At 45.7% G+C, this 21,045-nt stretch overlaps 3 protein-coding genes across 5 annotated transcripts in view; all 3 read left to right on the top strand.

Moving 5' to 3' along the window:
• Positions 1 to 5,300: 5,300 nt before the first annotated feature.
• LOC128747088 (rho-related GTP-binding protein RhoV-like) lies at positions 5,301 to 6,103 on the top strand. Its single transcript, XM_053844636.1, has 3 exons — positions 5,301 to 5,466; positions 5,528 to 5,586; positions 5,654 to 6,103. Exons 1-3 carry the CDS (start codon positions 5,301 to 5,303, stop codon positions 6,101 to 6,103), a joined length of 675 nt encoding a protein of 224 aa, XP_053700611.1.
• Positions 6,104 to 8,022: 1,919 nt separating this feature from the next.
• LOC128747709 (zinc finger FYVE domain-containing protein 1-like) lies at positions 8,023 to 16,368 on the top strand. The gene is made up of 11 exons (XM_053845788.1): positions 8,023 to 9,364; positions 10,331 to 10,835; positions 11,439 to 11,653; positions 11,728 to 11,834; positions 12,072 to 12,180; positions 12,291 to 12,388; positions 12,483 to 12,600; positions 12,675 to 12,845; positions 13,320 to 13,500; positions 13,563 to 13,676; positions 13,924 to 16,368. The coding sequence occupies exons 1-11, from the start codon at positions 8,858 to 8,860 to the stop codon at positions 14,154 to 14,156; spliced, it is 2,358 nt and encodes a 785-aa protein (XP_053701763.1). The 5' UTR covers positions 8,023 to 8,857; the 3' UTR covers positions 14,157 to 16,368.
• Positions 16,369 to 16,657: 289 nt separating this feature from the next.
• The window catches only part of LOC128747768 (zinc finger protein DPF3-like), a 51,823-nt gene continuing 47,435 nt past the window's right edge, over positions 16,658 to 21,045 (top strand). For all 3 annotated transcript variants that reach the window (XM_053845910.1, XM_053845909.1, XM_053845911.1), the window contains exon 1: positions 16,658 to 16,726. In XM_053845910.1, coding sequence (XP_053701885.1) covers positions 16,695 to 16,726 — 32 coding nt within the window. In that variant the 5' untranslated portion in view covers positions 16,658 to 16,694. The remainder of the gene's footprint in view (positions 16,727 to 21,045) is intronic.

The raw sequence follows: 21,045 nt of genomic DNA on the forward strand, positions 1-21,045 counted from the left end.
CTCTCTCTCCTCTGTACATGTCCAAACCATCTCCATCCAGCCTCTCTGACTTGGTCTCCTAAACACCTGAGCACATGTGCTGTCCCTCTGATCCTATCATCATCCTGCTCACTCCCAGAGAGAAGCTCAGCATCTTCATCTCTGCCACCTCCAGCTCTGCCTCCTGTCTTTTCCTCAGTGCCACTGTTTCCAAACCATACAACATTGCTGGCCTCACCACACTTTTTGACACTTTCCCTTTCATCCTTGCCGACACCCTTTTGTCACACATCACACCTTTCACACTTTTCTCCAATGATTCCATCCTGCCTGCACCCGCTTCTTCACCTTTTCGCAGATAGAAAGAACATTTAAAACGCTGAGAACCCGAGACCTAGTTACCACCAAGACCAGAGCATACCAAGATATGGACTGGACCAGGCCTGAGTCAAGACCAAGGTGGAAAAGCAAAGCTTAGTTTTAATCCTGCAGTACAGAACAAGTCAATTCCTAGGGTCCAACATGGCAGAAACAAGACCGAAAATAGATGCGGTTAATGCCAAGACGAGGCCAAATGACAATGTGGTGTTATATCTGAGACCAGTTGGGAGTACCGCACTATGCAAAACATGCATAAAGGTGTGGCAGGAGCCTTCATATGTGACAGTCTGAAGGTGTGAGAGGGAGTGCCGGCATGCATAGCTTCCACTGTTTAAAGAGCATGACGTACACTGGGAGTGGAAAACGGTGCTTTGCCCTCTTCGCTTCGGTGGAGGGTGTTTGCCTCAAGTGGAGGAGTTTAGGTATCTCGGGGTCTTGTCGCGGTGAGGAAGGAGCTGAGCTGAAAGGCTAAGCTCTCTATTTACCACTCAGTCTACCTTCCACCCTCATCTATAGTCGTCAACTGTTTGGTCATGACCGAAAAAAACCAAGGTCCCGGACACAAGCGGTGGAAATGAGAGCGGGTGAGGAGCTCAGTCATGTCTGAGGAGCTCGGAGCAGAGCAGGCTGAGGTGGCTCGGGCATGTGTTACATTAGGCAGAGGCCCCGGGGGGAGACCCAGGACACCTTGGAGGGACAAGGTCCTTCGGGTGGCTTGGGAACCCCTTAGGTCCCCCTAGATGAGGAGGAGCTGTGTGGGGTCAGGGGAGTCTGGGCAAAACAACTGGCCCCAGACTGCTGCCTCCACGACCCAGTCCCGGATCAAGTGATATCCTGGCACCTGGCATCCTTGAGGGCCCTTAAAAGGAGTGATTCCTAACTCCATCCAAAGGGGCCTCAATTCAGAGTGGCCTGTGCTCTTCATTGTTACAGGTCATATGTTTCTGTTGCTTATAAGGTCAGCAATCGGAGGCGAAAGCCAAACCTTGCTTATCAACCGCAAGTGAGGAGTCATTGAGTATGATCCTCTAAGCTGCTCAACACTGTCTGCGCTGGGCAATTACATCGAATCCTCACACGCTCCTTCCACTTAATCCGTCAGGTTTGGTGTAAAGTTCAACCAAGCGGGTCAGCACCTCTGACATCGGCAACCGAAGCCCAGGAGATTACATTAAATACATGTGCCCCGGTCGTGACCCGCCGTGGTGAAGAGAAGAGGGGGACCCTTGGGTCCCGTGTGATAAAGTGGCCCCTCTAATCTGCACCACTTAAGGGCCAATGGCTTCTTAAAGAGACATTATGCAGCAAGTGCAAATGGGTGTTTATCGCTTCGGGTTCAGCCACTTGTGTTGTTGACGTTCTGCTGATCTCAGGCTTAGGGAGGAGCTTAATCTGTTAGCTGTCAGATTTCGCCATTGTTGTCAGATTTGGCTCGAGACTGTTTTTTTTTTTTTTTAAGAAAACAAACTGGTCAGAAAGCGGTTTTACTCCTACTCTGTTACTATTTTTTGGACATTTAAATATGATCATAGCTGGGTCTGAAGTGTGGCCAACTCCAGAGCAACAGACAGGTTCTGTGACCTGGTAGAGCAGATTACGAAATTAAATGTATGTCATTTACATATCTCATGACTCGTCATGCAACGCGTCTCGTAGACATGCTGAGGCCAGACCGTGGGGGTATCCATGCAAAACATGTTTTCTGTAGTAGAAGTGAGTATAAACCTGGTCAGCAGCCACACGGTGGTAGACACAAAAACCTCAATGAAAATATATCGGCTGAATATATCGGCTCACAAACTGCCAGGTCATTGGGCCTATGCTTCCCTCTTCTCTGGTCACCAGAGAGGCGTAGTCTTTCCTGACTCGGGGGACGTCCCACCTGAGCCACCTCACTTGGGTCTTCCCGAGGCAGTGGTTCCACTCAGAACATGTTCCTCAAGACGTAGATTTTCACCTTGAGGAGAGAGTCCAGACGCCCTTGTAACCAGTTCTTTTGGCTCTGCTTTTTCTTCCCCACATCAGCCCCCCTGACTGAACATGATGCGCTACTGCAGCCCTGGCCAACCCGCGGCTCCTGAGCCTCATACGGCTCTTTCCTCAGGTTCATGCGGCTCTTCACCAAAGGAGCCGCTGAACTGGCTGCGGTTTTGGTCAAGTTGCTGTTGAGACGATGGTTTATACAGGGAATAAGACGAATAACTGAGAGCTATTCTGACGAAATGTCAAAATATTGTTCAAAGACTCGCGATCCTCAGACTTGGAGTGTCATCAGATCCACCATCAACACGACTGACATGACTCAGTTCCACGTTTGGCTTTGTCCTTCCCTAAACTGAAGGTGTGGCATGTGTTTCACCTATGATTCATTGTTGATGGTGGTGAAGTCCATTGAATTCAGTGGACCACACAGTTTGGTCTCTGACACATGACGTAAAGTGGCAGAAAATTATTGAAATTATTGAAGAAACTACTGCCCTGTGTTTGACTCCTACCTTGGTTTAAGGAAGGGGTGAGGCCCCGGAGCCACCCGGCAACATGACATGGTGGGACCAGATGTTGTCCCCTGCACCTTCCGGGGACTAAACTGGATCGCTCACACCACAGCTGGTGGAGGAGAAAGGGACCAAAGACGGAGGGAGGAACAACAGGATGCGGAAAGCCCAACACTCACGTCGCGTTTCCTGCAGTTGCAGATAGATAAGGAGCGAGACTTTTGTTCAGCAGAGTCTATTCTCGCGCCATGATTTCCAGCACTTCAGTCTTCAAGCTCTTTTTTTTTTTTTCACGGGAAGAAAATAAATGTGTTTCCAATTGTTGCTAAAAAGTCAGGCTGTTAAAGCTGTTATTGATGGAAGAACACAAAGGGCCTGAGGCGGAATCAGACACAGATGCAGGACGGGAGATGTTGCAGCAAGTCGTGTTTGACTCCAGTTGTTTTCTTTTCAGCTTCTCGGCCTGGCGTCCTGGTTTCGAACAAAGTTTACCTCTGCTGCTGGTCCAGCTGTCCCGCGAGCTCAGTGAGGACCTTTGAATGCCTCAGAATGGCCTCCAAGCATGCTGATCTGCAGAAAGTTTGGAGTCTTCATCTCATAATTTGATTATTTTTTCTTCCTTAGCTTGTGCAGTACTTTCTTATCCGGACAAGTTCGACACATTTCTACTGAATAATAAACAAGTTTTAGAGTCAAATGAAATAAAACAGGTAGAAGCCGTTCTGAAGTTGGAATTTCAGTCAACACTCCCCTCTAGTGGCCAGTAAAGGTTCTGCTCTTTTGACGGGAAAATCTCCTTGAATATGGCTTTACCTTTCTCAACATGTTTTAGCTAAAATACGTTTATTGAAATGACCCTAGCGATCACGGACAGTTAAACGCTGGGAGTGATCGCTGTGGGAGGAACGATTTCCACGTCCGGCACTGAAGTGGTCGGGAGACGATTGATCCGATTGGCAGTCATTGTTCCACTTTTCTGTTGACCTTCTCTGAGGAGGAGGAAGATCACTGTCGCACTTGTGGAGCTTCCTCACAGCTGAACGGAAACTGTAAAAGAAGAAAGGGTAACATGAGGTTGGACGGGAGGTCACCTTTAAAATTTTTAAATTCTATTTTCGTTGAAATTTGTTCGTCACAAAACAAAGGTCAATTTTGGATTTAAAAAAAATTTAAATTAAAATAAAATAAATATATGTTTGAAAGTAAAACTCTAAACTATATAAATAATTTGTCCGTCACAAAACAAAGATCAATTTTGGATTTAAAAAAAAGTAAATTAAAATAAAATAAATATATGTTTGAAAGTAAAACTATAAACTATATAAATAATTTGTCCGTCACAAAACAAAGATCAATTTTGGATTAAAAAAAAGTAAATTAAAATAAAATAAATATATGTTTGAAAGTAAAACTATAAACTATATAAATAATTTGTCCGTCACAAAACAAATATTTTATCCAAATTTTTTTGGATAAAAAAAAAAAAGGAAATTCAAATAAATATATGTTTGAAAATAAAACTGAAAACGGAAACTGTGAAAGAAGAAAGGAATACATGATATTGGACGGGAGGTCGCTACTACAGCTTTACAAAATTATTATTAATAATAGAATATTATATAGATATAGATTTTAAATTTATTTTAGTTGTAATTTGTCCGTCACAAAACAAAGGTCAATTTTGGATTTAAAAAAAAAAAAAGGAAAGTACATGAAAATAAAAGAAATATATGTTTGAAAATAAAACTTGAAACGGAAACTGTAATAGAAGAGACGGAGACATGAGCTTGGAGGGAAGGTCGCTACTACAGTTTGAAAATTTATCTTCGTTGTAATTCGTCCGTCACAAAACAAAGGTCAATTTTGGATTAAAAAAGTAAATTATAATTAAATAAATGGATTGAAAACAAAACTAAAAGAAATGCATGTTTGAAAAATAAAACTTTAAATCTGTTTTATTTCTTTTTTTTTTTTTTTTTAAGCGGGCGTGTAAGTCAGTATTCGGTGAAGTCGTATAAAAGTACTATTGAGTGATCGACTAACCTGCGTAACATATGCAACACTCCCCTCTATCGGCTAAGAGTAGTGTTGCACCAATTCAACCATCGTGGAATCGAATTGATAAATAATCCTGATGTGTTTCAGGAATAAACGCAAAAATGCCTTTAACACTTGCGACTGTCTCGGTCAGCATGTGACTGTAGGTCAGATCTGGAGGTCACGGATCTGACCCCACCGGTGGGAGTGGCCATGCAAATGCACATCACACATCCATGGACCAAAGTGTCGGGAGGTCATTGAGCTGATTGGCTGCCATTGTTCTTTCAAATTTCTGGCTCCTCTTCTGCATTGTCGCCCTCCCGTGAGTACAGTAGCCCTGCAACACGGCCAGGACTCTCGCGCTGCTGCTCCTGGAATGATGGGATATTGGTGATCGCCACTAAAATGGCTCAAGCGTGTCAGCGACTGGAGAAGGCCCACAGGTTGAAGGAAGAGCTGAGCTGCATGCTGGTGGGCGATGGAGCTGTGGGGAAGAGCAGCATGATCATCAGCTACATCTTCAACGGTTACAACAGCGACTACAGGCAGACGGCTTTTGACGTTTTCACCGGTAAGTTACTTGCAACTGTTTTTTTTTCCTGGAGCTACGAGTGACATGGTCTTTTCTCCAGGTTCGGTTCATGTCAATGGATTACAAACGCGCCTCAAGCTGATAGACACAGCAGGACAGGTCAGCATCACATGTTCCGAGTTGTGAGAGACCAAAGTTTGGTGTGTAATTCCGTGTAAACCCACAGGAGGAGTTTGGCCATCTTCGCTCCCTGTGCTATGCCCATGTGGACGTCTTCATGCTCTGCTTCAGCCTGGTCAACCCGGCCTCCTTCCACAACGTCACCTCCAAGTGGATCCCGCAGATCCGAGCGAGAAACCCGAGGTCTCCCATCATTCTGGTGGGAACCCAGTCGGACCTGCGGCAGAACGTCGAGGTGCTCATTCATCTGGACAGAGGGCGCAGCAGACCGGTGAGCTGTAAACAAGGCAGGAAGCTCGCTCGCAGGATCGGCGCTTGCGACTACGTGGAATGCTCCGCTCTCACCCAACACAACTTGAAGGATGTGTTTGACTGTGCAATATCTGCCGCCATCCGACTGAAGCGCTCTGGAGCTAAACAGCACAGGCTCGACCTCGTCAAGCGTTTCAAGACTTTTTGCGACGGCGGCTGGAGAAAACTGCTCAACATGCAATAACATCCACTCACATCATGTGTATATATTCCTCTGTCCTGCTCTTTCTGTGTGTCGTGAATTAAAGTATGAAGTATAGAGAAAACTGAGGTTTCTTTTTTGCTTTAATGGAACGCTGATCAGGAGGAAAAGAGGCTGTCAGTGTAAAAATGGAGGGAAACACCAAGTGGCTTTAAGAACAAATGGTCGCCTGCTGACACTTTGAAGTTGCTACTTTACAAGACAAAGGACATTGAAATCCTCGACTAAGAAGATGACACACAGCAAGTCGCGCTTAGGAATGAGTCTGTAGTCTGTACAATTAGTTTTATTTTACTGCCAGTTTATATAGTATATATATATATATATATTTAACAACTTATTTTGTGCTTTTTCTGAATCTTCCGTTATTGACAAAAATATGCAGCGAAATAAGAAGGTAAAATCACGATGAAATATCACGTTATTGTCGACTTGAAGCCCATTCAAAATGCAAAACAACTCTAGTTGCATTAAATTAACATCTTTAAACTTCAGTGTCTTGCTAATGTACTGAGTGAGTCTGTTTGTACTATGGAAGTAAGAGTTTGTTAATAAAAACATCCTTTTCAAATGCTGAAAGTAACAAATGGAAAACAGGAAAACAAACTACATGTCAAACTCAAGCCTCTATGGATTCAAACAGGGCTCCAAGCCATTTATCGATGCCATAGTTCAGACAAAAATGTGGGATTAATTCAGAAAGAATGCGCAATGTGGGAATAAATAATGAGCCACTGATTCACTTCAGTAGTTATGATGCTAATAAGCAAGTCATTATTTTATGGTCAGCATTATTTTTTATAAAGATTGTGTTTAATTCAAGGAATATATTGTTTTTAAACTGAGTTTTCTTGTGCAAAATGTCATATCTAGTTCCCAAAAAGGTGTGCAAAGTTATTCCAAATATGTCGCACGGTGTGTTTGCTGAATGTCACTCCAGGGCCTTTAAGGTCAGGGAAGTCAAAAAGGTTTGACCAACATTTAAGACACTTGAACCGGAAATTTAATACCTGCGCAGCTTGAGAAAAGACTTGATGTTTTTCTTTTTTTTCTGTTTGTGTTATTCTTGTGTCGCATTTATGTAACGGTAACACTAATTTATTCACCTTCACCTTCACCTTCTTCTGCTGCTTATCCGGGGTCGGGTCGCGGAGGCAGCATTCGGAGCAGGGAAGCCCAAACTTTCCGTTCCGCACAGACCTGTGGAGGAGCAGCGGCTCCACCCCGAGCTCCTCCCGGATGACCAAACTCCTCACCCTATCTCTAAGGGTGCGCCCAGCCACCCTGCGGAGGAAACTCATCTCAGCCGCTTGTATCCGCGATCTCATCCTTTGGGTCATGACCCAAAGCTCGTGACCATAGGTGAGGGTGGGAACGTAGATCGATCGGTAAATCTAGAGCTTCGTCTTGTGACTCCCTCTTCACCACGACGGTCCGCTACAGCGACCGCATCACTACTGCCGCTGCAGCAACCCGTCTATCAATCTCACGCTCCCCTCTTCCCTCACTCGAGAACAAGACCCCAAGATACTTAAACTCCACCACTTGGGGCAAGAACTCTCCACCGACCCGGAGAGAGCAAACCACCTTATTCCGGTCGAGAACCATGGCCTCAGACTCGAAGGTGCTGATCCTCATCCCGGCCGCTTTACACTCGGCTGCAAACCGCCCCAGTGCATAATTTACTTACTAATTCATTCATTTATGTGAATTATACTTTTTTAATATTCTTCTTTTTAAGAGTTGTAATTCTTAATTTCGCGATGTTTTTATGTTTTTCCATTTGTCAAAAGGTCTTTTATTATACGCTTCCTGGATTCGCGTGGGGACTACATTACCCATGATGCTCCAGCGAGCACCCTCCTCTGACCCTGTGACTGAAATAATCTGATCAGCTGATGTGACCTGGCAACAACACAGCGTAGCTACTAGTGGAGTCAGCCGCGGAACAAAAACAATGACACAGCTCGGGCGGCTTGGAAAACACCAACAAATGTAAAGACTTTCGAGGCGACTCCCGCAGCTTTTTCTGGCACATTTTCCAGCCGAACCTTTGGCGGATATTCGCGTGGTGGAAACCGACCGGGTATTGTTTTTTTTAGGACACTTGTCAGCCTGGAAGCTAGCTGCTGCCGTTTGGACGCCAATGAAAGGGCGCTGGTTCGCCAACTCCCCTGGCTTCTTCTTGACTGCTTTTCTTTGCTTCAGCCGCTCGGTGAGGTGCACAGAACATTTGTTTACGGATGAGCGATAACTCCTGGCGACGAAGCTAAAGCTAGCTGTCCTGTTGTTAGCACAACAATTGCACATTCATCATTTCAGGCTCATTGTCTCGCTCGGTGCTCGCTACGCTAAAAACACAGCGTTTTACATTGGAATGACTTTGTATTTCAACTGCTGCCGTCGGTGCAACGCGCGTAAACAAGCAGTGTCGATTATATAAGGCTGCCACTTCAGTCGACGTCATTTATGCTCAATTGCATCACGGATAGTGGCACTAGTTACGCGTCACGGCTCGTCCCGTTTGAAGCCTTTGAGGCTGTGAATGTGTTTCGACGTTATTTAAGAGCAGAGTGTTAGTTAAGCCGGCCACGATGCAGCGGCAGCAGCTGTGAGCTGGTTGTTTTCCGTCCCCTTGGTCGCACTTGATTGTTGTATGTGGTGCCGTCGCGTCCTCGCCATCGATCTGGAGTCGAAGTGATTCTCGAGAGCCCCCGGTTTACGTGGCAGGGAACGATGAGTGGCCATGGCTCGTCTTCTGAGAAAGGAGTCAACACGAGCCTGATCTGCCAGGAGAGTTACGCCTGCGGCGGCTCCGAGGAAGCAGCGTTCGAGTGCGACGAGTGCAGAAGCCTCCAGTGCGTCCGCTGCGACCTGGAGCTCCACAGCCAGGAGCGACTCCACCACCACGAGCGGGTCCAGATCAGCGCCGGCCATGTGCCCTACTGCGACCACTGCAAAGGAGCCAACGGTGACAAGCGTCATCGATCGGTGGTCCGCTGCCAGAACTGCAAACTGAACTTGTGCCAGGAGTGTCAGAAGCGCACCCACAGTGGGGGCAACAAGAAGAAACATCAGCTCACGTCATATCCTCCGTCCCCGAGAGCGTCCCAGGTCACAGCTGTCCAAACATCTATCCCCCCGCCTGCTGTTCAAGGGGAGGATGAGAGCAGATCGATTAGAGTCAAACTACTGGAGAACGTCTCCAGTTTCCTGCTGGTGGATGAGAACGAGGAGATGCAAGTGAGTCAGCCTGTTCCACACGGAACCAAATCCTCATACTGTACAACTGTCACTGTGAAATCAAACAAGTTTAAGACTCGACTTCAACCTCTCCCCAAACTGTTTCTGTCACTACTTCGACCTCTACAGCATCAACTGCTATGTACTGTGATTGCTAGTACTACTTCCTCTACATACCATTGTACTGATAGTGTCTCCGAAATAACTACTATTATTATTTCCTTATCATCTACTGTCCCTATTGCAAGAACTAGCAATACTACAGTCACTTTGTTTACTTTGATCACATCCACTAATACGGCTTCCTCCCAAATACTACGACTACTCCCACATTTGTGTAGCAAATTAGTACTATTGACACAATGTTAATACCTTTGCCATCCTCGGCATTATGCGAAGAATTATGTCACTATTACTATCACAATAAATACTAAACTAATGCTGTAACTAGCTAAATATGTGCTTTAAAATTTCAATCATTTTAAAACTCCGATCATTCACTCACCACCACTGATGTCTGCAAGTGAAAGCCAGGCTCAGTATTGTTCTTCACACAAGGACAATGGTAGTACTAGCACAACAGTTGGCTAGTAGTAGCCCAGCCATTGCACCTTTTATTATTATTATTATTAGTAGTAGTAGTACTGACACTTCCACAAGGACCTTAGAGATACATTTTAATTCTCATTGTTTACGATGAATACTACTTATATTTACTTCTATATACTTATATATTACATATACACTACTTATAATTATATAGTATTTATACACTATCAACATCACTACCACTACTACTACTGCTATTACTCCAGTAATATTGCTAGTATTGCCATTTGACAACGACTACTGTTAATACTACTACTTTGAAATGATAGTAAAAGTACTCTAGTACTGCTTCCAGGAGAACACTTCACAGATCAATTGTGTACATGAGCATGAAGGCTAATGGTGCTCTTGTTTCAGATTAAAGATGAGGCCACGTTCGTAAAGCGGCTGGGCTGCCCCTCTGACCAGCTGCTGAAGGTGGTCTCCATCTTTGGCAACACCGGCGAAGGCAAATCTCACACCCTCAACCACACGTTCTTCATGGGGCGAGAGGTCTTCAAGACCTCTCCAGCACAAGAGTCCTGCACGGTGGGCGTGTGGGCAGCGTTCGACCCCGTCCATAAAGTGGTGGTCATCGACACAGAGGGGCTGCTGGGGAACTGCGCCAATCAGGGCCAGAGGACCCGTCTCTTGCTTAAGGTGCTCGCCATCTCCGACCTCATCATTTACCGCACGCACGCGGACCGTCTCCACGATGACCTCTTCAAGTTCCTGGGCGACGCCTCGGAGGCCTACTTGAAGCATTTCACCAAGGAGCTGAAGGCCACGACTGCCAGATGTGGTCTGGATGTCCCGCTGTCCACCTTGGGCCCTGCTGTGGTCATCTTCCACGAAACGGTCCACACCAAGTTGCTGGGATCAGGTACATTCTACTGAACAATAACCAGCAAATCTGAGTGAGGAAGTCTCCTAAGAAAATTAAAACATCTACTGGCACAAAGTTACGTGGAGGTCTAAGCAGCAGCACGTCCACGAGTCAAGCACCAGTGTGTCAAATATTCGCCTCAAGAGTTTGCCGTTCAAGCTTGTAATTGACATTCCAGCTGTTTTTCACACCCCCCGCCCCATCCTGCTGTCACTCAGGGAATTATATACACTTACCCCACTCAGACCTGAACGACGAGCTCCTGGTCTACATTTCTCTGAAGCCTTCAGAGATCATAACATTAACATGTCTTTCTGCAGATAACTGCGTGTGTGTTGCTGCCTAATTTCATTCAAAGACCAATGTTTTGATCACACCTTACATTAGAGAACATAATACCATCAATACGCTACTTTTTAGGATGTGTAATAGCAGCTTATTAGCCTGTAATTATTCATTATAAAGTAGGGTAAACTAGGTGTTACCCAGGACTGGTCACCTACAGTTCTCTCTAAATAACATTATAATTACTCCTATTGATGTGTTACCAGGGTGTATATGTTTGCTCCTCCATTCAGTCTGTTGTGTTTTTGCCCTCAGGCAAGTCGTCGGAGGTGGTGGATCGCCACCTCCTGGAGCGCTTCAAGAAGCTTTCTCGTTACCCCGAAGCCTTCAGCTCGGTCCACTACTGGGGAACGCAGACTCTGACTCCGCCGACCGACTTCCGCGGCCTGCAGAACAAGCTGGAGCTGCTGTTGGACAACAACGCCACGCGGTCGCCTCGTAGCCCAGTGGTCATATTCAAAGCTCTGATGGTGAATATCAGCCCCCTATGAATCCAAGAAGATCTGAATCAGACGGTGTTGTTGCGCTTTGCCTCCTGCTGCAGGCCCTCAGTGAACGCTTCAACGGAGAGATTGGAGAAGAGCTGGTCTCTAACAACTCCTTCTTCCCTGACGAGTATTTCACCTGCTCTTGCTTGTGCCTCAGCTGCGGGTGAGTGTCTGTACTGATGGGCTTATGAGGCTTCATGAAACCGTGTCCCCATTTTCAGAGCCCACTCTATGCTCTAAAATCTTCGGACTCAATAAAACCTTGCATCATTTTAAAACCTGGAGCGTCTGCTCAGCTCTGAAAATGAGGACACTGTTTCATGAAGCCTCATTCGCCCATCACTGCCATGGACATTTGCCCAACGTTTGGCTCTTATACCATGATCATTTCCTCCCTCAGATCGGGCTGCAAAAACAGCATGAATCACCTGCTGGAAGGAGATTTCCATGAAGCAAAGCATCGCTGCCGCTACTCTGTACAGCATGATAATCGAGTTTTCACCTGTAAGGTAAGAAGGGGGCCCCACCCACTCATGCTTCATTCGCTCTAGCGTATAGTCACAAAGCTAAAATACTTGAGCACATTGCCATAGTAACCAAATATTTTCCTTTGCCTCAGGGCTGCTATGAAAAAGGTAAAGAAGTGATTGTTGTCCCGAAAACCTCCGCCTCTTCAGACTCCCCCTGGATGGGTCTTGCCAAATATGCCTGGTCTGGGTGAGTGTCGGCATGCAAGGTCAAGGGTCAGTGGGTTAACTGTCACGTGAGACCAGTCAGCCCAGTTCAACGTCTGCTTGTGTTTTACTGCCAGGTATGTCATTGAGTGTCCCCACTGCGGAGTGATCTACCGCAGCCGTCAGTACTGGTTCGGGAACCAGGATCCAGTGGACACAGTCGTTCGCACTGAGATCAAGCACGTGTGGCCCGGGGTGAGAGCACTGCCCTGTGAATGCGTCCGCCTTTGGCAAATATGCATCTCTAAATGATGATCTGGCTCGGTCAGGCGAGCGGCTTCCTGAAGGACAACAGCAATGCAGCGCAGCGGCTTCTGGACGGAGTCAACCTGGTGGCCCAGTCCGTGTCGGAGCTCAGCGTCAAGCCCACCAAGGCCGTCACCTCCTGGCTGACCGATCAGATCGCGCCGCCCTACTGGAAATCCAACTCCCTCATCTTGGTGAGCGACACGCGCTCCCCTCCCCCACCGTCAACACTTAAGTGTCCACAGGGATGTTTACGGCCTGCAGTCTTCAGGCCCTGTTACACACACACACAGCACACAGATCTAGCAAGTTACATCATCCAATATATGAAGTGTAACTCACTGCTCAAGGACAGTTACTGTGTCCACTTTCTTTGCTATGTTCTACATCACAACCAAGGCTCTTGACACACGTCTGCTAATCTGGATTCTAACGTGAGATATAAAGTACATTTTTAGGTTAAAGAGTCAAGTGAAAGGCTCACATGCGCCCACAGTCAAGATGGCAGCCTCTTGGTTGTTATTGTGTGGATGGATCAAGCTTATGTAGAAGAGTTTACTGCTTCCAGATATTAATATTGTTGTGGCTTTGACTGGGGACGTGGTCAACAGGGACACACCCTGGAATGGCACCTGTTTACAAACACCCATGCTCTTGTTCCCTCCCAGGTGTGCCATAAATGCAACTTAGTCTTCCAGGACAACGACACCAAGCATCACTGCCGTGCCTGCGGAGAAGGTTTCTGCGACGAATGCTCGTCCAAAGTGGCCCCGGTGCCTGAGCGAGGCTGGGGGCTGGGGCCTGTACGAGTGTGTGACGACTGCTATGAGCAGAGAGCTTCGTATGAAGGTAGGAGACGCCTGCTGGTTCGATTGTTCCGGGTCAGCATTAAAATCCGTGTGACATTTCAGAGAGCGTTGACCCTGAGATGGAGGAGGAGGAGGGCGGGACTCTTGCCAGGAAGGTTGGCGAGGCTGTGACCAATACGCTCGGCGTCGTGGTCACTGCGATTGACATCCCGCTTGGTGAGTGCTGCCTGGATAGTGATAGTAGGAGAGTTAGGCAACAGAAATAGCTTGCAATGTTGGGGGTCCACTGCCCTCTACTGGCAGAGGGTTTTCATCGCTCTTTTATTTTTATTTTTATTTTTATTTTTATTTTTATTTTTATTTTTATTTTTATTTTTATTTTTATTTTTATTTTTATTTTTATTTTGTATACAAAACACCCCTTTTAAGGTAAGGTGGATTTATTCATTTATTTATTTTCTAGGCCTGGTTAAAGACGCGGCCCGCCCTGCCTACTGGGTTCCCGACCAGGACATCCTCTCCTGCCACCACTGCCAGCGCGAGTTCACTGCCAAACTGTCCAAGCATCACTGCCGCGCCTGCGGTCAGGGAGTATGTGCCGACTGCTCCCCGGAGCGCCGGCCTGTTCCATCCAGGGGCTGGGACCACCCGGTGCGCGTGTGCACCGGCTGCAACCAGAAATCCGGAGATCTTTAACACCCGCAGCCGCTCACCGCTGCATCTCTCTAAAGGTTCTAGTCCAGTCACGTATATCCGGGCTGATTTTTTTTCTTTTTTTTTGTCGGGACGTTCCGTGTTCCAGTGGCCTTCATAGAACAGCCGGAGATATGTATGATACTTGACCCTGAGTGGGATGGAACTACATTTCCTCTCACTCAAAGAAACTATTTTAAAATCCATAAAAAGGTTGTTGTGCTATTTTTCTACTATCAGAAAATATTATAAAAAAAAAGTTGTATCATTTATTAAAGAGTTAGTCGCAAACCCCCGACGGGTTGTAGTTGATATTACCAAGCATTATTTCTGTGTCACGGCCAGGAGATATTGAACATGCGTGCTGGTTCGATTGCATGCTGCATTGCAACATTTTCAGGTTTTGCACTAAACCTTTTTCTTTCCAGCTGTTATAAGCTGTCGCTTACTATGGCCAAAATCCAGATATCCACCCGATCAAGCGGTCTGGATTTGGGATATCTGGGGTGCCAAAATCATTCAGGTCACTGTCTGTGTTTTTATTTGAACTTGTGGTTGTATGACGATGTAGCGCTAACTATAGAGGAGTGGATTTGTCGACTAAAGGTATTTATGTAGTGAAAGCAACACTATTAACACGTGAGCATGTGTGAGAGGTGAACGGTGGCCATTTTGACTCCCAGAACTTTCTTATTGTGTAGAGTTTCTTTATCTATAGCTGTTAAATATAGCTCCCCTTGTCACCTGCGACAAACAAGTCTTTATCCTGAATTCAAACTGGAAACTTTTAAATAAAGTTAAAAACAAAAAAGGTCTGGGTTTGGTGAGCAGTCACATGGTCTTTTGTTTGAAATCTAGGAGGTTCTCTCCGCTGTTTAAAGTGGCCAATGCCATGTTGGAGCTAAGCTACGAGACTAAAGAAAGCTGAGTGTGTGGAAGGGGCAATCACGTTTCAAACCAGTCAAAAATAGTATCGGTTGTGTCTCGAACACTGGAATAGAAGCACTCCGGATGTTCTGCTTGAGCTTTTATAACACCAATTGGCAACCAGCTGCAGGTTTTCGGTGCTGGAAACACTTGCAGGGTAGCATCATGTAACACTAGGATAGATTCACACCTATATATTCACCTTAAACCAGTGTGAGTCGACTATTTTGATCACTCCCTTTTCCGCTTTTTAAAATCAGTTTGGCATTATGTACTGTATTTATTTACTTTTGTTAGAACTGTATGTGTATCCATTAATGTTGTCAATCACTTCAAATCCAATACAGGACTGTATTAAAGCCAAGCACAAGGTCTGTGTTATATTTTTTAGAATGAGGGGTACATTTCCTTGTGACTTGTCTTTTTTTTTTTTTTTTGTTCTGATGTTTGGGATGTCCCGTCGAACAAACCATCCTCGGAGATCACAATATTTCATAGGCAGGAAGTATCATGGCGTCCGTTTCCTAGCAAGTGTGCGTGATCCGTCGTTCCTGCTCTGTTTTGCTGTTTGAGATGAAGACGTGGTGATGTCATAAACACTTCATGTGCAACACAAAAAAAAAGAAAAAAAAACCCACGCATGACTGAGACCTTTTAAACTTGAATCTCATGTGTGAGTACTTGTTGAAGTGGTGACGGATTTGCATACATTAAAGTTGTGTCAGCTCTTGTCACTCTAACACAGAACCTGAAATTGCCTCAGTATTTTTTGTGTGTGTATATCTTTCTGTGTGTGTGTTTCAATCTCCATGTCAAACCACGCACTGTGTGGGAGGAATAGATCATGTGCGTGCTTCAGTCGCTGAGCTGTTTCTCTCCAACGCTGCAGCTGCGCAGACAGGAAAGGAAACTTGCTGCTTATTGATGGTGATAATCCAGAATGTTATCCAAGGTTGAGTTGGAAACCTTTTGCAGCCCGAATGTTTTCCAGGTCTGAGCTACACTACACAGGCCTCTGATGCCTCAGATCTGCTGTGAGTCTCTCCCAGATGGCTGAGCTCCCCAAAGAGAGTCCAGACAAAAAAAAAAAAACCAAAATCACATTCACCAAATGATGTGACCACATGAAAGACTAGTTAAATAAGGTCTTTTTGCCTTTTGGTTCAGCTCTTTTCACACCAGCTCCTCATGACTGAAGACACTGCACCAATCCATCCTTCCCTTCTGAACATATGTAAGAATGTATGAACAACTCCTGCTCACGAGAATGATGATAAATGATTCATAACTATTTCAATAAATAATTAAACACATGCTTCTATGTCCTGGGCCTCTCGCGTGGTAACCCCCCGCTCTGCCACTTCACAATGTTCTTAACGCTCAGCAGGTCCGTGTGTCTTTAAGCGAAAGTTCCAGTCAAACAGCTGTAAATATGATAAATAGAAGGAAAACCCTTTAAGATTATTTTGACAGTTACCCCCCACAAGGCCACGCCTCGTCCTCGTATGCTCGCACCTGATTGGCCAGCGGGTCGAGCTGCTGCGCTGATTGGCTACCTCCCCTAGGTTTCCCTCAGAACTGCAAGACGCCGATATTGCGTTACATTCTACCAAAATGGCGGCTGTCATTCAGAATCCACTAAAAGCGTAAGTAATTCCAACCTTCTGGAAATTATCGCTGGTGAATTTGTCGTCGGTTGCCGTTACGAAACTGCCTGTGTGCGTGTGGGATTTCCGGCCGCGTGCACACGGCACACGAAGCTGTCTTGTGTTCATTCGGTTCCACTTCTTGCATGGCAAAGTAGCTCCGACTACTTGCTCCGGTATTCTAACACCTATCTCTGACATTTTTGGTGGCGGGCAAGCGGGCGGTGTAACACCTCCCCGGCACAACCGCCTCCCCCGAACGGTTTTGCATTCAACCCCACACACTGTCGTTTTTTCAGCTCTCGGTTTTACCTTTTTAAAACGGTCGTTGAGCGGCGTTTTCGCTAAACTGCGCCTAATCCCTACGCGGTTTGGCGCTGTGTGTCGGGTTAAGAGGGCGGCTGGAATCTTCGACATTCCCAAAGTGGTTTGTAGTTGTCGACATGTCAACTTTGGCTGCTGGAAGCGCAGACGTTGTCAGGACCCGGTGAAGCGAACGAGGGGGGCATTGTTGAGCCCCTCTGCCCTGACAGCCACTGAAAAGAAATGTTTGAAATATCCGGCGATAATAAATAAAATGGTTCATCCGGAGCGTGCACAAAATGCTCCACCTTTTTTTTGTATTCCCCCTTTGTTCTTTTGTGTTGTTTCCATTTCAACCCAAAGCCCCCTCCCCACCTTGTGTCACTCATGGCTGTAATTGCAACACCTTGATGGGTTGTTATTATGACCACCGATGCCATCCATGACTATGGAGGTGGATCCGCTGTGCCTTTAAGTGGAGGAGTGCTGGAGATTAGCCTGGTCCAGGATCCTGGGCCCATCTGTCAGAGAGAGATGCTCCAACTGAGAGGAAGTGTTGGGAGAACCATCTGCTCCTCCACAGAGGAGGAGAGGAGGAACCTTTGGACCTCCACGGAGCCTGGAACACGTCACCTTAAGTGATGACTAGTCATTTTAGAAGCAGGATTTTTACGTTTTCTACCTCTTCAATGGCCACAAAACACCCCTTTTAAATACCTATTTTCTATATCGTTCATGTTAAGTTATAATAGAAGAGCTTGTTGAGACAATTTATTAATTTGTTTTAACTTCACTGCACCCTAATCCCTCCTGTGTTCCTATGTATTTATTTGATTTTTTTAAAAATGTATTAGAAGCCTTAAAAAACCCTGCACTTCCTTCATAGTAAGCATCTGGTTCTTTTGGACACGACCCGTAGAAGGTCACGACAGTGCTTGAAACAAGTTCATTTTTAAGTGTACTTCATTTCTGTGTGGGACGTCATGATGCTTGCATTGTCAGTCATCATACAACAGCATCAAACATCACAGTGACTGTTTCCTCCACGTCCTTTCTCGTGCCCCCTATCCTCTTCATATGCTCCTTCATTCCACTTCTTCATCCAACATTGTCCCTGTCTCTCCTCTCCACATATCCAAACCACATGATTCCAGCTTCCCTAACTTTGACTCCATATTCTACATGAGCTGTCACTCTGTTATACTGTTTTTTAATCCTGTCCTTCCTAATCACTACCAATGACAACCTCAGTATCTGCGGCTCTGCCACTTCTGCTTCCTGTCTTACAGATAACCACATGATAAACAATGAAAACGCTGCAGTGTTGTTGTCTTGCAGCTTCGTGATTCATTGCTTGTGATTTAACTCAATTCAGCCCATATACTGGTTCCCACCATGATACATATGTAGGGACGTATTTTCACGTTGAAAATTTGAGGTCAAAGCTGAATAAAATTTTAAACCCTTGGGTGAATACCGAATAGCCAATTTTGACTTAAAAACAAAACAAAACATTGCATAAATAGCATATTTACATACGTGTTTGTCTATGAAAGTTTGTATTTAGGTTACTTTTCAAATACAAATTTAAAAAACACAATGTCACATTGTACAAGAGGCTGAGGCTGAGAAGGTTCTAGAAAGTTTGAATTCTATTCCCGCTCTTTCAACACTTTAGAAGAACTGAAAACTTCAACACTGTACACAGTGTTTGGATCATGTAGGAGAGTGGACTTATGTGTAACTTGATGTGATTCCATGAATAACTTACTTCTGAACCACTTGATTCACAGTTTGTCAGATATGTGTGAGTTTATGGTATAATCTTTGTCCTGTCCAGTTGGTTGTCCGAACCACCTCCTTTGGCAATATCTTACTCGGACCAGTCTACACAGTAGTAATACTCTACTCTATGGAGTTTGCTGTTTTCTTTACCCTGTAAATGTTGATTCCTAATCAGTGAATATGATACAGATTCGGTCCCACTTTTTAGTCACGTGACCTGGCGTGAAGGTGCTGCCATTGTAACTTTGCATTCACTATGGCTGTGGGGGTTATTGTGAAGGGCAGCAGGCTGTTATGGTGATGGCTGGCTGCGCCTCTCCGTTTTGGCCTTGGCCTCCCCCACAACTGCCCCTGGTAGAGGAAGTTGACCTTGGTAATTAAATACATTTTCAATTAAATCTGCGCTCAGGCTGAACACTGCTCCACCGAATGTGGAACACAGTGGGATGGTGAGTGATGGTTGGCCCTGTAGCATGGTGTTGTCTGCGATCATCCACCACGTGTAGTGTCCCCCTCGCTATAAAACGAATTAAGCGCTTCAATCTGCGAAAATAAGCCGCCGTCTGGAGTTTCTGCCTCCATTTCACACGTTGGTCCGATTATAATTAGTCACACTTGACATTAATTGGATGCTGCTCCCATGGACCACCTCGACCTTTTTTTGCCTTCCTATATTAGGGTGAGTCACTTGAGGGAAATGCAAGGCTGCTTTGACTTTGTGGCTGAGATCAAGTGTGTCCCCTGCCTCAGCACTGAGGAGGGCAAACACTTGCCCTGTCTGATTAAAATAGGGTCCAGATATTTAATTAATACCTCCATGAGCTCATTAAGGATTTCATTCCACCAGCTACAGCCGGGTTTTCAAAGCGGGTCACCAGGACTGTTGGGGTTCTTTGCATCAGTATAACAGTTTTACTGTTGAAGTATTGTCATGTGACCTTGGGTCCGTGTGTTGAAACCCAGATGCAGTGACAAACTAAACCTTCCAAAAAGGCTGAGTGTTGCTCAAATTCTCGGGTCACAAGGTCGTGAGAAGTCAGCTCTGCGGACTCACCCTACCGAGCTCACAAGAGTAGATGGAGCTCTTGGGGTTTTATTGGTGTCGTCCTGCCGAACTGCCCGCTACACTCGTGTTTGTGTGACTCCTGAGTGAGTCAGTGTGGGCTGGTTTCCATTTCGGCCCAACTGTATCATCTGATGGCTGTAATTAGAGGTTGTTGTCTGGAGCTCTGCAGACCCTCCTCCTCCTCCTCTTCTTCCTCCTCCTCGTCATCCTCCTCTGCGTGTGGGAGCTCTCTCAGAACATCACCTGCTTTTTCATCAAACCTATTTTACACCCATTTTATAACCCACTCTGTTCCGGCTCACGTAAAGCGAAACGTACAAAAGATAAGCGTTTGCACTCCTTACTGACAGTCATGTGACTGGGCCAACTATTGACAGGATCATGCTGATAGCAGAGGCCCTGCCGGACGCCGAGCTTTTCTCTTCCTCCCAAACTCAGAGCTCCGCCGCTGCTCAAAAACAAGGGATCGAGAAATGCTTTTGTTTCTTTTCAAGGTATTTTTGGAGCTTTGATGTGCGACGTCAAACATCGACTACAGAACAAGCCGCACTCCTATTTAATCATTGCTATTTAGTTTCGACATCAAAGCATTAACATGCTGGTGCAGTCTTCAACTTATCAGTATAATCATGTGGATCTTTAACAATGTTAACTGTCTGTTACATAAGAGCTCTGCTGTGTCAGCACTATTCCAGGCGATAAGCGTTAAAGCAAAATGTTAGTGCTCGACTGCTGATACTCTGTTTATTATGTTGCATTATTAGGTCACATCCACTGTATAGTCAGTAAACAAATCACTTCGTAATTCACCCGACGTCTACAGTGCTGAAATCATAGTTGCCCCAGTTCCGACACAGAGGCAGAGAATAAAACATGAAACAAGATCAGTGGGTCAAAGTTGACGCCGTATTCGATGTTTACGACTGTCATATGGTGTAAACATGCTGTTGCTCAGCTCAGCTGTAGCATGCAGCGCACATCTCATGAGATAGATGATGGTCATTGGACAAAGTGGGCCTGTCAAAAAGTGGACCTATGCGTGTGCCCCTGCTTTTTAGACTGGAAACGGAGGGTCTTGCTTCACCGGCTCCCCTCTCTCCCCGCACCTCAGACTGATTAGCATCCTCTTTTCAACTGGAGTAGTCTCAGGAGGGCTGGCTTTTTT

This window comes from Synchiropus splendidus, chromosome 16, assembly GCF_027744825.2.
Source record: "Synchiropus splendidus isolate RoL2022-P1 chromosome 16, RoL_Sspl_1.0, whole genome shotgun sequence".
Classification (NCBI taxonomy): domain Eukaryota; kingdom Metazoa; phylum Chordata; class Actinopteri; order Syngnathiformes; family Callionymidae; genus Synchiropus; species Synchiropus splendidus.

Bases quoted from the DNA above. Each gene is read 5' to 3' on its own strand.
- LOC128747088 (XM_053844636.1), top strand. From the start codon at position 5,301: ATGGCTCAAGCGTGTCAGCGACTGGAGAAGGCCCACAGGTTGAAGGAA. The intron at 5,467-5,527 runs GTAAGTTACTTG...TCTTTTCTCCAG, and splicing joins GGCTTTTGACGTTTTCACCG to GTTCGGTTCATGTCAATGGA. The intron at 5,587-5,653 runs GTCAGCATCACA...GTAAACCCACAG, and splicing joins TGATAGACACAGCAGGACAG to GAGGAGTTTGGCCATCTTCG.
- LOC128747709 (XM_053845788.1), top strand. From the start codon at position 8,858: ATGAGTGGCCATGGCTCGTCTTCTGAGAAAGGAGTCAACACGAGCCTG. The intron at 10,836-11,438 runs GTACATTCTACT...TTTTGCCCTCAG, and splicing joins CACCAAGTTGCTGGGATCAG to GCAAGTCGTCGGAGGTGGTG. The intron at 12,181-12,290 runs GTAAGAAGGGGG...CCTTTGCCTCAG, and splicing joins ATCGAGTTTTCACCTGTAAG to GGCTGCTATGAAAAAGGTAA.